The sequence below is a fragment of the Cariama cristata genome, unplaced genomic scaffold (assembly GCF_000690535.1).
Source record: "Cariama cristata isolate BGI_N322 unplaced genomic scaffold, ASM69053v1 scaffold33097, whole genome shotgun sequence".
Taxonomy (NCBI): domain Eukaryota; kingdom Metazoa; phylum Chordata; class Aves; order Cariamiformes; family Cariamidae; genus Cariama; species Cariama cristata.
The window spans coordinates 18882-34320 of record NW_009627745.1 but is presented as its reverse complement, the minus strand read 5'-3'; the positions used below and the strand labels follow the sequence as shown (position 1 = coordinate 34320).

General features: G+C 39.6%; 1 protein-coding gene across 1 annotated transcript in view; it reads left to right on the top strand.

Annotated features, from left to right (window-relative positions):
• The window catches only part of HSF2BP (heat shock transcription factor 2 binding protein), a 32909-nt gene that overhangs the window by 3329 nt on the left and 14141 nt on the right, over nucleotides 1–15439 (top strand). The window contains 4 exon segments of the mRNA XM_009704543.1: nucleotides 1881–1984; nucleotides 6070–6219; nucleotides 10420–10558; nucleotides 13222–13339. Coding sequence (XP_009702845.1) covers nucleotides 1881–1984; nucleotides 6070–6219; nucleotides 10420–10558; nucleotides 13222–13339 — 511 coding nt within the window.

Genomic DNA, 15439 nt, shown 5'->3' with positions numbered 1-15439 from the left:
CGTGACATAAAACATCATGATACCTTAGAGGAGGTTGGCACATCCTTCTTTTATCTGGAGGACCTAAAAAAATACAGGTAACATTGTATTAGCACTCAGTTGTTAATATTACTCCCCTTCTCCTGGCTTAGTTTTGGTTCCAGGAGCTTTGAAGTCTGCCAGATGAGGGATGTGGCATCTTTGTGTGTCTGCTGGCTGTGCTGATGCTGGATTCAGGGTGGATCCATCCTCTCAAAGGCTGGAAGTGATTCTTCTTGCTCAGGAGAGCTTGTTTCCTTGCAGTGAGAGATTTTTGCTGGATGTACTTTCCTGGCGAGGATAAACAGGTTCTTGGTCCGCTGTTGATAAGCAGAGCATGCCCTACTCATGCTCAAGATGTCTTTCCGCCAAGTACTTAAGACTCACGCCCACATAATAATAGGTGCGTGGGGCTGAATTTTCTTTGCTTGACGGAAGGAAAGTTTCCTGGCACTGACCAGACTTATTCCTCAAAAACTCAGTGAATCCGTTCCCCTCTTCATTCTTTTCCTTCAGATTGCAGGTTGAAAAGAACTGAATGCTCGTAGAGCATGCCCTGGAACACACGTGTTTCCTAGGAGTGGACCCTTACCTTGCCTCTTTGGTTTCCCTTAAAAAACTTTGGTGTTGATGGCTTAGAATCATGCAAGGGCTGAGTGGAAATATGTTCTACCTCTTTAGAAAAGCTGTTTGTGGCTAGATTATCTTCTTTTATACCTGCTACTCAAAGCGATGTGTATATATTTGAGATGATAACGTTTTGTCAATTAGGACCGAAAAAGAAAGGAATTTGTTTCCAAATAATATAGAATTACTAAATAAAATGCCGAAATTCTAGCTCTTTTGATAATAAGGACTGTTTTTTTTAATTATGTTATCTTTTTATGATTGAATTTGATATACTCTTTAGTAAATACTTCCCCTTACATGTGATCGATATTTTTGAATGTATCTGAAGTGTGTTAAGCCATAGACCATACTCTCATGATCCAGGATCAAGGCTTGAAGTGGGGTGTAACTTGTTTTTTAAGCTAACCAAAATTACAGTAGATGCTATTTGGACATTGGTTTTTGGAATTACTTAAATGTGTTTCCTTTTTTTCAGTATAAATACTAAGCATCCAGAACTGTGGTTTTTAAAGTAAAATACAATACACAGCAATTATTAAAAATATCGTTCAAAGTGAATTTTTTAAAACAGACATCATGATCTTGAAGTATAATACTTTTAACTTGATTTCCCCTCACTGAAGTAAAGTATTTAAATTGGAAGGTGTTTCTGATAACATCAGAGGTTAATATTTTTAATGGACTTGTAAAATTTGCTTGTCGCTGATGTAATGTTTAAATAGTTTATAATGTCTTTAATGTAAAATGTTTGGAGTAGTTGCATTTCATTCTTACTGCTCATATAATTTGTACATTGCATATTGAGACACTAACTTTTGACTGATCTTGGTATTCTTTTTCTTAGACTTTTTCACTATATTCCCTGAATTTCAAAGATACCAGACATGAAAACAAAACAAAAAAGTAGAAAATTGAGTAAATTGTTAAAAATCTCTGAGGAGCTGGAGCTCAGTTCCGGATTAGTATCTTACCAGCACACAGTATTTAACAGCCAGATGTGATTCTGTCAGTCTTTTGGTGTTTTAAATCAGAAATATCATGTTCGTTTAGTTTCTTACAAGGACTGTTGAAATGTGGCAAATGGCTATTTACTGGTGTAGCCACGAGGAGGGGATCTAACACAAGCAAATAGTTAAAGCACCTCGTTAAAGTTACACTTGGTGGATTCTTTCTTCTTTAGTGCAAGCCCGTTGGTCATAACTTATTACTTTATCTGATTTATCCTATCGCAGACATGGAGAAAAAGGAGGAGGAAATGGAGCAACTGAAAATGGATTGTGAACACTTCAGAGCCCGTCTGGAAACAGCCCAGGCAGACTGCATGAGAGAGAAGAAGGTAGATTTGCTGTCAGAATATTGGTATCTGTATGCTTGAGTTTTAATAACAAAAGCAGTAATAATCAGTTTTTCATGTTAATGACACAAAATACATCATCAGCCTGACAAACAGTTGGGGGTTTCTATTCATATAGTCAGGTGGTGAGTAAATTACTTAACTATAAGATCGTAACTGATATTTTTTCCTCCTTGATATTTCTGGAGCAAAAGGGTCAACATTGTAACTAGACAAAATACAATATGATGCAGTACCAAAAAGTATTCAATGTGTACAAATAGAGGTACCAGCTGACCGTCAGTCTTCCGCTTAGGTACATAACTCCTGCATGACTGCATATATCTCTCTTAACTTCCATACTGTGTGAGGTGCAGTTGTGTGGGGCTGTGTTACGGGCTTCTTGGCAGGGTTCGTTTTGGTGTATGTAAAGTTAAAAACCAACCATTAGCTTTTTGTTTATATTAACATGTTGAAGTAAAACATTGGGTATTCAGGAAGATTGTGATGTAGCTGGCATCAAAAAGTCCTTCGCAGAATCAATTCTTTTGAATTTAATGTAACTATGACGTATTTTCAAAGAGGACAATAGAAGATAATGTAAGCAACGCAATGTGCAAAATGAAACCAGCCTTTCTTTTGGCTTGCTGTAAGCTGTGTACCTTTGTTTAGTTTTAATAGTCTTTCTCAATGCATCTATTGATCCAATTGCCATGTACAGCTGCGAGTCAAAGAATAATTACAGGGCTCCTTTAGCTCTGTCAATATTGTATTTAGTGATTATGAGAGGGGAGATGCTTAACAATGACGGAATAGCAAAGACCGTGACTTCTCAGACTGTGGGTCTTCTGCAAAGTCATTGGGGTTCAAATAGGACCACACAGACTAGCGGCTTAATTTCTGAGAGGTGTGAGAATCAGTTGTGATTATTCACTGCAAAAGTTCATTTCCTTGGAGCTGATAGCTGTCTTCAGTAGTTGGCAGAAGCTCACTCTGTTGGGGTTCTAGGGTTAGCATCTGCCAGCCTTGGGATTGCACAAAGACAGGTGAATCTACAGAAAGTATTTCACTTTTGGAAAGGAATAAATGAAGAGTTCAGACATGCAGTTTTAGGGCACATCTGTGTGGACAAGTCATTCTGGAGTGAAGTTTGATGTGAATGTAAAGTATGATGGAATAGCTGTCTATCTGGATATTGCTTACTTCAAAATAAGTATCTTCTGCAATAGCTACTGCAGTTCAGCAATAGATACATGGTTGGTTTTGTTGTGCACGCAGGTATGTAGTTGTATAAGCATCCAGGGTAAAATCTCTGTAAGATTTAATGTTGCTGCTTTAGATATTAATGAAGTGGATCCTACCCTTTATTCTCGTTAATATTACAGAATAAATGGCAGATGGTTTAGGTTTGTGATTTCTTTTGGATGAAAGTTTTACTTAAAGCATGGATAGTTTACTAAAGAGTAGTTGTTGTCTTGGTGATCCTAATCAAAGCTCTTTGTATCTTTGCTGTGTGCAGTATATGCTGGTTTTCTAAATGGTTTCTGTTACGTGCCACAAAGGATATTTGTCTGAGTGGACTGTGCTTATGTATGTTGTGAAACCCTTTAGCTCTTTGGGATAGAAGGTGGTGGTGTATGTATATGTGTGATTGTTGTTCCTGTTAATCATTTTGCGTGGTGTTTTTCATTTCGTTGCTGTTCTGCTATAGGTATCCTTGTGTATAGTTTCTGAATTATTTTCTACATATTCTGAAGGAAAAGGAAACAATTCACTGAAACAAACATAAAATAAATGCATTTTCTAGTTGAGCAGCATCCTTTTATTAGGGGATCATAAATCAACATATTGCATTCCAAAATTTCTGTGCAGTGCCGTAACACTGATTAGGGAATTGCTGTGCTTTCTGAACCTGAGCAAAACTTGGAAGTGTACGTTATTCTTGGCTAATGTCGTCTTTGTCTGTCTTTTCATAATTATGTACTTAAGCACTGCTGTATTCTTGTGCCTTGACGCTTTCCTGAAGATGGTGGTGTTGCATAGCAGTGATTACTTCGTGATGTGAACCCTCAGGAGTGTTGCTTCCAGCTAGGTTATTTGCTTTTGCAGGCTCCGTTTATTTTTCTGGCTCTTGAATGTACTATTTTGTTTTCCTTGCTTTGTATCTTTGTTCTGATGTTGCTTTTGATCTATTAAAAATTCTGGCATTTCTTGTTCTGGCTTTGCATCCTTGTTGGGGGATCTAGCTCTGGTATTACAGAGTTTTATGTCTTACTATTCAGTAGCAACAAATTGCAAATAAAATGTATTAAAAGATAAATTCTGCTAAGACAAGGACAGTGTGGGTAAGAAAGACAGGGATAACATAGGGGTTAGACAGGAAGATGCCTGTGGACTTTTTGATGCACATAGTGGCAGAACAGCTGATAGGTCTGGCAGTGAGTTATGTAAAAGATAAAATTTGGCTAACTTGCTTAAAAATGATCAAAGTATTAAGAAATAAGAGACTTTTCCTGGTACTTCTATGCCTAGGGAATCAGCAGCAAGTACCAGTCTTTTGCATATATTAAAGTATAAGGTGAAAGAGACTCCAGAGAGTAAATATGCACAGAAGTCTGCTTGATAAATTTAATTTGAACTTTACAAATCTTAGCCTGTATGTTCCATTAGCAACATGATAAAGCAATGCAAATCAGGCTGTCAGGTGTGATACAGGAGGCTCGGTAGTTAATTGATGACAAATAGTTCAAGGAGCTTTGTACTGGATGATATCATGTTATGTAAATTTTTGGATGAGTTTACATTTCTATTGTTTCCAAACCCTCAACACAAAACATTGAGGTGTACCCCAAAAATGACAGGACAGTTATTTTAAAATGGTGGTTGAAAGTTTTGTTCTATTTACTCGCTTTCAGAATTGATGTAGAAAAGATTCCTTCTCATTTCCCCGTACTTAATCCTGATAGCTAAACACACAGGGGAGACTGAGCTGAGGAGGGTGCTTTCTGTGGTGAATCTGAAAATCCCATGCCCACAAAATGGACAGAGCAAGATTCTTTTGTTCTTTTGACATTGTGTGATCTTTGCTTCTCTCTCTCTCTTAATACTGGAGTTAGCACAATTTTTTTTTTGACTGGCCTTTATCTTTCCCTGCAGCACTGTCTAGTACCACTCCACTTCGCAGTTGGCAGGGAGACCCCCCCGAGAGAGCACAGGCTGCAGTACCCCTGCCTTGATCTCGCTGTCCGCACTTGCTCTAAGCTAAGAAGTGCAGCAGCTTCTCTACCCCTGTGGCAGTTGGTAGGCAGCCAGTGAGACTTAGAATCATACCTGATCTCCTGATATTCCTCCAACCAACTTCTCATGTGATTGGAAAATAGTACTGCCCATTGAAATTGTGTACTGATTGTGTTGGATTGTGCTGTTCCCTCCTTATGCTTTGTGGCAAGGACCACTGAACAGCTTACTTGGGTGATGGATGCACACTGGTGCCTGGGCTTTCTTGGTATGAAAGACTCCCCCCAGATTTCAAACCTTAGGTGTGTTCTTCCAGGGACTCTGTCTTACTTTGCCACTGCTGATCAGGAATATGCCAATAGAAAAAAGCTGGAAGAGACAACAGTATTTATCCTACTTATCCAGCAACTCTACCATGTTGGCTAAGGCAGAAGTCTGTTTTGAAACACAAAACAACCCTCCCTTCCTATAAGATGTTTCCAGTATCTTTTGTAAGGTGTCTGGAAAGGCTGACCTCTCATGCTGAAACCCCTTCTCTCTCGAAGAGACATGTAGCTGTTTGCTTAGGAGGAGTTAGACTCTCCTATCAGACTTCTCTAGGTGCCACTCAGTCTCGGTGGGTCACTTGCTCTGACCTTATGGACAGGCTTCAGGTTACTGTCAGCCTCCACGATGTACTTAGTACTTAGATATAGCTCAGGAAAGGAGGTATGTATCTGCAACTGCTGTGAGTTTGTTTTTTCCCTCCATTTCATATATGGCCATGATAGTGTTTCTTGTTCTGTCCCTTATCCTAGAAACTTGTTTTGACTGATAAGAAGTGCAACGAAAATTTCCTTACGCTATTTCAGGAGAAACTAGACCTCCGCCAGCAGCTGAATGAGGCCAAGCACCAGCTCCTCCAGCAAGCAGAGTATTGCACAGAAATGGGTGCAGCGGTGTGCACGTTGTTGTGGGGTGTATCTAGCAATGAGGAAGCTGTTAAAACCATTCTAGGAGGAGTAAGTATGGCAGGTGAATACTTATTGTTGGTAATGCTCTTAGGCCTTTAAAATAAGGACCTTGGTCTTTAACAGATTTTAAGGATGTATTTTAGAACTAATTGGACAGAAAAAATGTTTTCTGAAATGTATATTCTTTGGGCACCGTCCGTTCTCGTTTAAGAAGTGTTGGAAATATAAAGTCTGACGAAGCAGGCTGGGAATAAATGCAGTAATTAATTCTTATGTTAGCAAACAAGGATTATCTGTTTTCCACCACACACAGTTAAACTGGAAGCAAGGCCACAGGTAGCACAATGTAAATATCTTTGCAAGCTAACAGAAGAGGAAAATAATTTTTGGGCACATGCAGGAGTTCCCATGCCTGTAGAGAGCTTGGAGGAGCTATTTCCATGGAAGGAAGACAGATCCATCAGTTCTCAACTTCTTTGAATCTTTGTGCTGCCTTCATACTTTCATGACTCTTGAAATTTAAAGAGCCTAGCTGCTAGTGAATCTTATTAAATCTTCAGTGTTAAATATGGACAGGTAGCTTACTTGGAAAAACCAACCAAACAAAAAACCAAAACAACAACAGTTAATGACAATAGTAATATTACAACTAACGCAGTTTCACTGCCAAGTGCAGCTGATGGAATTAGGAGGGATCAGAGGAACAGACTTGATAAAAATACGGTTTTTCAGTCTTGTCACAGCCAATGTGAGAAGGAATTGTTGTAATTAATCTGAGTGAACTGATGCCACAGTTTCTTCTGGCTTGACTTTTCAGCGACATGATGAATAACTGAATGAATAGGCTTAGTTCATTATAGTAAGTGGTAAACTACTGTGTTTGTAAGAGGTTTTCCAGTTTGGGTGCACCAAAATACAATTATAACTTTATTGGATATTAGGAAGCTGTACAGTGATGCCTTTTGGTGATAACTTTTGATGATTCAAGATCCAAGCAGCAGCAGTTACTAAAGAAAAGAAGGCAGTCTGTAAAAACATACATAAAACAGATTAAAAAAAAAAAGGCAGATGGACACTACGGAACCCCCACATTGCAACAAAAATAGTATAAAATTTACATTTCATATTTTCACAGCAGTTTATAAAGGTAAGAGGCAGCAATATTTAGTGACTAGCCATTGTTATTTGACTTGTGAAACAGTACTGAAATGCTATGTTCCCACAAGCAGAACTCTAGTGGTGATGAAAATGACTGTATTTCTACAAGGTGAGAGTAAAATTAGTAGAAACCTTGTTGAAAGTAGTCTTAAGTATCAAAATTAAGTACAATTAGGTAAAACCAAAACTGTTACCTGATGATTTATATAAGGGTAAAAAGCACAACTCTGAAGATGCAATAGTTTTGTTTCTAGGTTTGTTTGAAATGCAAAATACTTCTACTATAGTAATTCCCAGCAATCATTAGAGCCCCTTGAACTGCTATACTTCGGTGAAGGTCATAGCAACATTTTTGGGCATCATTTTCTTCTAATGGTGCACGTAATATGGTTAGAAACACGCCTGGGTTTGCAACAAAACTACTCGGAAAAACAAATGGATTGTATGGCATTGCATCAAGCACAGATTACAACTGGTAGTGAGTCAGGTTATTAAAAGATAATGGAGATTTGTCATACCAAGTTTTTGGTTTGGGTTATTTTTGGACAAGTTGTACAGCTTTTAGCATATTCCCCCCTCCCTTGAGAATGTGCTGTGAACTGCAGAAATGTGCAAGAACATCAAGAGTGCTCTGAAACTGTTGCTCGTATTTAAGCATGTGGGGAGGGTGACATCAATTCAAAAATAATTTCATGCCTTAGGGAGCAATGCTCAAGCGTTCAGTCTTTGCACAGATACAGAAGTAGGTCTTTCATATAGTTCTGTAACGCAGATTGACTGAAATGATGTTTGGGACCAATATTCCATTTGTGTCCATATGGGTTGGGAAAGTCAAAACTTGAGCAGCATGTTTGAAATGTAACACAAGTAGTTTTCAAGGCAGTGGAGGAGAGATGCCTGCTGTTTCTGCCTATGTGAAACGTTTCTAGAGAGAACTTGAAGAAACATCCAGAGAAGCAGCATGAGAGAGAGTTTTCAAGGATGCCTACCTGCATGTACCAAAAAACCAGTAAATTAATTCCTATGAGATTGTTTTAGATGTCTTTCAAAAAACTGCAACGAGATATCCAGATCACAGGACTCTCACATGGAAATGCAAACTGAAGGTTTGATTTCAGAACAATATCAAGACTTGTTTCCACTTGAGAAATTGTGGATCCTACACGGTGGTCTGCTACTTCAGGTATCTGCTATGGTGACAAAAGGCTTTATATCTTATGGAAGCAATTTTGCGCATTATCTGATGTTTTCACGCAGGAGTCACTTGGACAGCAAAGGGTTCATGACACTGTCTGAACTCAAGCACCTTAACGGCTGCTCCCAGAGCTGTCCTTATCTCAGTGTCTGTGGGTGAGACATTCTTCAGTCCCATGAAAATACTGTCAAGCTAGTAAGAGTCTGCGCAGAGTATGTAATGTTTGCTATTTATAAACCTGATGGGTCTCTGCTGCAGCTCCTCAGACCTCACTGCTAGTTAATTAATGGCTATGTGGAAAGAAGGTTTAGCAGAGGGGACACTAGCGGCACCTCCAGAGACTGGCGAATAGAAGATTTTGCTTGTTTTCTGTGCAATGTACCATCTACTTGGTTTGCTTAATACTCTTATGTTCCCATGTGAATACGTGTTTTCATAATAGCTTGTACTAGTCTGCTATAGTAGGCTCTCTTCATTTTTCTCACACGCCCCCTGCTTCTTGAACTATAGTCACTGCTTATGTTAAAATTGCCATCTCTGAGGTATGGTGTCCATGTAAGTATAAAAAAAGTACATCCAGCACATGCAGAAGTGTACTTTTTCCCATTCTTTTTCCCCATGATCCCTTAATTCCTGTTATTCTGGGACCACAGTATCATTTGTGAAGATACTGAGTATTGGCTGACCCTGCTTTTTATGCCCTGTTGCTGGAGTCACCCCACAGGAACCGTACATCTTTGATGTGGTGAATATGCAGCAGTGGAGGAATAAATAAATGTTACCAGTAGCTTTGCACATGCTGTGAAAGCAGCAGTTTTGACAAAATATTAAAATTTTCAGTCACTTTGCAAAATGAGTAAAAGTTCAGGGATTTCTTGGGCTATCCCATTGGGTCGCTGCTGGGAACGACTAAAAGTTTCAGCTGCTTTGTGGAACAACTCACAAAGAGACACTGGAAAACCTGGCATTATGGGCTCTCAGCTACGCTATTCGTTATGATAACCAGCATCCTCTGTGTGAAATAGTGTTCCGGCGATGTTTTACAGGTCAGAATTATTAATAAACAGAAACAGTTCTCTCCATCCTTCTCTGTGGACTCGCTCTGCACCTCTGACCAGGGTCTTTGACCTGCCCTGAGCTTTGTACCAAGTTGCTGCTTCCTCAGAGGAGATGCCCCAAAATGGAGCAGTATTCCAGCTGAGAGGAAGAGACTGCATACCATAATTAGGGGCTCTACTACTGCTTGTATGCTCTGCTGTGATGATCATCTTTCTCACGTAACATTGCTGGCTTAAATTCAACCTCTGACCCAGGAGAGACCTCCATTTCTTTTTCTAAAGAACTTCTACCTAGCCCGTTGTTCACTATCCTGTATTAAGCAATTAATGAATCCTGTTAGGATCCAATTGAATTTGCTTTTTTTCTGGGCATTTCATTGGTTTTCTTAGGAAATTCATGTCAAGTCACTAGGTCAGGCTGCTCTCCAGTCTTCAGCTGGATAGGTTTTTGACAAAAGCTGCTGTAGTAGCCCAGGTAAATGTGAAGCACCTGGTGCAGCTATTGCAAAGAAAAGAGATAATATTCTCAATTTTGAAAATAAGCTTTAATTCTATTGTTTGATATGTATTATTGTGGGTTTAGGAGGTAAATATGCAATGGTTTAGTTTTATAAATAAATGTAGCATTGAGTAGTTTCCCATTTTCTTCCAAGGTAATGGTTTCAAATATTAGGGGATCAAATATGTCGCTTAGTGCATACCTGCTATTTTCTGTTGTTTTTTGAAGTAACTGGATGTTTTAGTAACTTTGAAGATTGTCCAGTTTTACTGTAGCATCTAATAACCATAGTTGCTGTGGTGTATATAATCTTTTTTTCTCCTCCGCACTTCTTGCAGAGTAAAGCAGTAAAGTTTTTCACAATCACTGCACAGACCATGGAGAGCTTTGTGAAGTCATTAAGTGAGGACATGAAACAGCAGGATTTGGATTCTGATGAAAATCAGTTTGTATTAGCTTTGGCAGGGATTGTAACAAGTAAGTTAATGTTATCTCTCAGAATAGCATTCCGCGTGTACTGGGAATTTCTATATTACCTTATATGTGCTGCAGTAAATACAGCTTTTCAAAGTCAGGTATTTAGCCAATGTTGTTATCTTGGGTGACTTCCTAGTCTTTTAAAATTCTAGCAGATTTTGTCATTGACACTTCTGTGAGGCGTTGCACTGTCTGTGCCACAGTTGAGGGTTAGACGAGTAAGGACCATTGAGTTCTGAAACTCCTTAACGTCCATTCAATCTGGAGTAAAACAAGGACTATTGTACTAGTCTTGTAAGCTCATCGTAGTTTGTAAATGTCAAGCAGTTTACTTTCTGAATCGCCAGTAACGCTAACATCTTCAAGATGTATGAATTGCAGATGATGTGAGTAGATCAGCTTCATCTTAAGGTATGTGCTCAGTATTTTGAAAATGCTTAAGAATTTTGCATTTCACTGTCCTGAGTCAGTAGTGCTAAGAGAAGTAAAAGGTAATAAACCTGACTTCCATACTAAATGTTTCTTTTTAGGGTCAGAAAATACATGGAAAGCCACAGATCTATCGTAGTATGGCTGCCTTTGGCTTAGAAGGCTGTGAGAAGTGGGGTTGATATGTCATCTGCATTTTTGTGAAACTGCAAAATGATACTAATGACGTGATGCATGATAGATGAAGCAGTGGGTATTTATACAAATAAGTGAATCTTGCATTAACAGCTTTTTTTTAATGTGTGATTTTAGATGTTGTGGTGCCATTAAAGATTGTAATAAACAATGTGATGCACTATGCCACTGTACCAAGGCAAAATCCAGTTCTCTCCATTTTCTTCATTGAAAAAAAAAAAACCACAAAAAAAACATAGCAAAAGTAAAGTCTGAACAAAGAAAATGTTTAAAGACAGGGGGGTGGTGGTGTTCTGCCTGAGGGAGAATCAGGATGGTGGAATGAAGTCTTGCTTCACTGAAGCTGATAGAAATTTTGCAAGTGAATGTGATATTACTAAGATTTGTTTCTTTGTCTGTAATTTGGGAAAGGAGGTTGCTGAAACTCACATGTGCTAAAGGATACAGTCAGATGAACGATGTAGAAGGTAGCAGTTTAATCCTCCTAGTTAACACTATAAAGTAGTATTACACTAGGAAGCAGTGTTAAAAGAACACTGAGGAGGTAGTCATGAAGTCCTCTCTTTGTACTCAGTGCTGGTGAGGCTGCACCTCGAATCCTGTGGTCAGTTTTGGGCCTCTCACTACAAGAAGGACATTGAGCTACTAGAGCATGTCCAAAGAAGAGCGGCGAAGGTGATGAAGGGTCTGGAGCACAAGTCTGATGGGGAGTGGCTGAGGGAGCTGGGGTTGTTTGGTCTGGAGAAGAGGAGGCTGAGGGGAGACCTGATCGCCTTCTACAACGACCTGAAAGGAGGGTGTAGGGAGGTGGGGGTTGGTCTCTTCTCCCCGGTAACTAGCAATAGGACAAGAGGAAACAGTCTCAAGTTGTGCCAGGGGAGGTTCAGGTTGGATATTAGGAAGAATTTCTTCACTGTCAGAGTCGTTAGGCATTGGAACGGGCTCCCCAGGGAGGTGGTGGAGTCACCATCCCTGGAGGTCTTCAAAAAACGTTTAGATGTGGCGCTTCGAGACATGGTTTAGTGGGTTTGCTGGGCCTGGTGGTGTTGGGTAGGAGATTGGACTTGATCATCTTTGAGGTCTCTTCCAGCCATAACGATTCTATGATTCTATGAAGTGCCAAGTATTCAGAAGTTAGATGACACCAGAACAGAAGTTCTCAGTGCAGCCTTGACACAGCCCAATGTGCACACACATTGCGCTAACAGTTTTTAATTATATGCTGTGTCCATAGTATCTCTGCTTATTCTGAGGTTAAAAAAGGCATTATGATGTGCATGCATAGGAGAGAGAACCTGAGGCTGCATGGAAGTGGAAGAACTGAATCATGCAGCAGATCCCCAGACTTGCCCTGCGTGGGAGGTCAGGGAGCCAGGTTCTGTCACTGGTTACACCATGCTTCGCACGTTTGGAGGGGGCTTGGCCAGTCGCGCTGGACAAAGAAGCTGGGATTGCTGGAAGTTACCTTTTGCACCTGAGAATGCCCTAAAGTATGGGGCAAGTATAAGGGGAAATACTAAAGGAAAGTCTGCTTTGGAGCGGGAGTCTTTGGAAATAGTTTTGCCTTTTGGTTTGTGCATGAATAATGCAGCGCTTGCAGAGAGGTAGGAAAAGAGCTTTTGAGGAGATGTCCACGAGAGTTTTGGTTGTGTAAAGTGCCAGGTATAATGGATCGAGCGATTGTAAAACAATCTGCAATTTCATTTCTTTAAAGCGGGATCTATAATGGTCAACTTTGCTTCAGTCCCACATTACTTGTGGATGAATCCAACCTTTTCTTTCATAATACAGTGTGTTACTATTTGGATACTGGCCACTCTGAATAAATATTTTAATTACCAAAGTAGAATTATGAAGGAGTTTGACCAGTATAATTTGCTGCTTCAGTATTTGCTATGTAGGTGAATATAGTTTGAAGTTTATATAGATGCCATAGTTCATTCTTGACAGCTGACATATCTTTTTAGTGCTCCTGATAATTAGCCTAAACTTTTGTTTGAAACATGACTTTTATGGTGATGTTTTGTGTTCTCTCACAGATGTGGCTGCGCTGGCATGTGGCCGTGAGTTCTTGGTTAGTTCAAGTCGTGAATTACTGGACACAATGATGCACCTCCTGGGAGACATGAAGCCGGGACTCTGTACCAAATTTAAAGTGTATGCTGACTTTTTTTTCTTTTCAAATGAAATGCATTACCTTGTAGCGTAGGTCACAGTGATGACAGTAGTTTTCCCACTCTCCCATTATTTCCTTTCCTGGAGAGGAAACATAATTTTTAGAAACTCTTTTCACAATAGCATTCCTTGCAGATATACCAGGCTTGGCTACAAGGTTAGCTTCATCCAGGTTTTGTGTCTCTTCTGAAGTCTCTCAGGCATTGTGATATTGTAGAGAAGAGCAGGGACGCACATACCTTAGGAGGGGCTCATGAGTTGAGGGTCAGATAAGGAAGGTGTGAGGTAAGTTTTAAAACAGAGAGGGTGTGGGAAATGTGGACTCGTACTTATTCCCATCCAATATGAAGACTGTTAAATGCTACATCTGCTTAGTGAATAAAGTGAGTTATGTATGTGCTAAGAGCAAAAATTAAATTAGTTCATGCTATTAGTAGCCAGAAGCACCATGCACTTACGTTTGTAAAAGGTCATGCCTATAAAGGGACCTTGTGATACAGCATTGTAAAGAAAAGGCCATGTTACACAGTTCAGGTGCTGGAAAAGTTGTACTTTCCAGCTGATGGAGAGATTAAATAAACTATTGTCTTTGCCTTTTTTTCAGAGCTGTTACAAGCTGAGGATATATGGCCTTGACCGAGCAAATTAACGTAGCTTAATGAGTACTTGCTCATCCGCTCAGCTGTAGGGACTTGCCCCGTACACCTGGTTAATTTGTTCGTGAAGATGGCTTAAGTCAGCGTCGTGGTTTTTCTTATAAATGAGACGCACACACACAAAGAATTCATACCCAAGCCAGCTGTCACAGCTCAGCTGACAAACAGCAACCCTGTCAACCACAGTAACTTGACTGCGTCCATGCATGCATTTAGGCAGGTTGTATGTGATAGGCATGAAATCAGGCTTGGTCTTAACTTTCGATAGCTTTTATCTTGCCGAACCTCAGCTGTCAGAAAGCTCGATGTCAAGTATCTGCTAATTGTCTGGGCTCCTTCCCACAGTCAGTGGAAGGAGATGGTGCTGTCAGATGCTCGCTTGCTTGGCCTGTGTTAGGGGGAAGGAATTGCCCTCTGAAGGTGCTTGCCTTTCCCCCTGGCATAGCCATGGGGAAGCTGAATAGCTTGTGCTGCAGGTAGTGGTTAGATACTTTGATGTCAGTCATTTACTCTATTTCCAGAGTGTTCGATTTGAAGGTCAGCACTTGAAACAGGGTAGTTAAGTCTTGCAACAGTGGTTGTTTTTTGTTGTTTGGTTTGTGTTTTTTTTTTTTTGTAAAGCCCCGACTGAAAGATTTGTATGAGAATCTCATCTTAAGAAAGAAAAGGTAATTTGGGTCTTCATGTATATGACAAAAAACCCATGAAAAGAGGACCGCTACTGTTTTGAAATCTGTACAGAAAAACAAAATAACAAGAGGGGACTTTATTTTGAGAGGAGGAGGGAGAGGGAAGTGTTCTTAAACACACACGCACACAAACACACACACGCTCTGAGTTTCAAGTGAATGTGTCTATGGGTCCAGATAAATTATTTTTTATTGTTTCAGACTGTATTAACGTAATTGGAAAATGTAATTGGACTTGAGGGCCTTCCTTTTGAATTGATGTTTAGAGTTTTTTAATTATATTTCAAAATCTGCCTGCTTTGCAGAAGAATTACAAGTGGTGATATAAACTTGGCTGCCATACAGCAATACTGATAAAATATACATGAAACAATCCCATGAAGTGGCTAGGATTTCAACAGAGGCCAGCCTCGTAGGCTAACAAATTGAGTGAAGCTTAAAAAAGAGGTTGCACGAGATATTTGATGAGAAACGTTAAGCATATGTTACAATAGCTTAAATTCAGTGCAGTGATGTTTTCTGATGTTCCACAGAACCAACAATTTTTTTTCTTACGCTGAACTTGCAATTTGATAAAAAAATTGCTGTATTGTGACATTAGAGCAAATGCCAGGAAGGACATTTCTTCATGGCCTTATCAAGGAACGAGGGATCCTAATTTGCTCAAATGTTTTAGTGCAAAATGTTTCCCCTATGTTTGTCTTCATGCCTGTGGTCAGGTTTCTTTTTGTCTACGA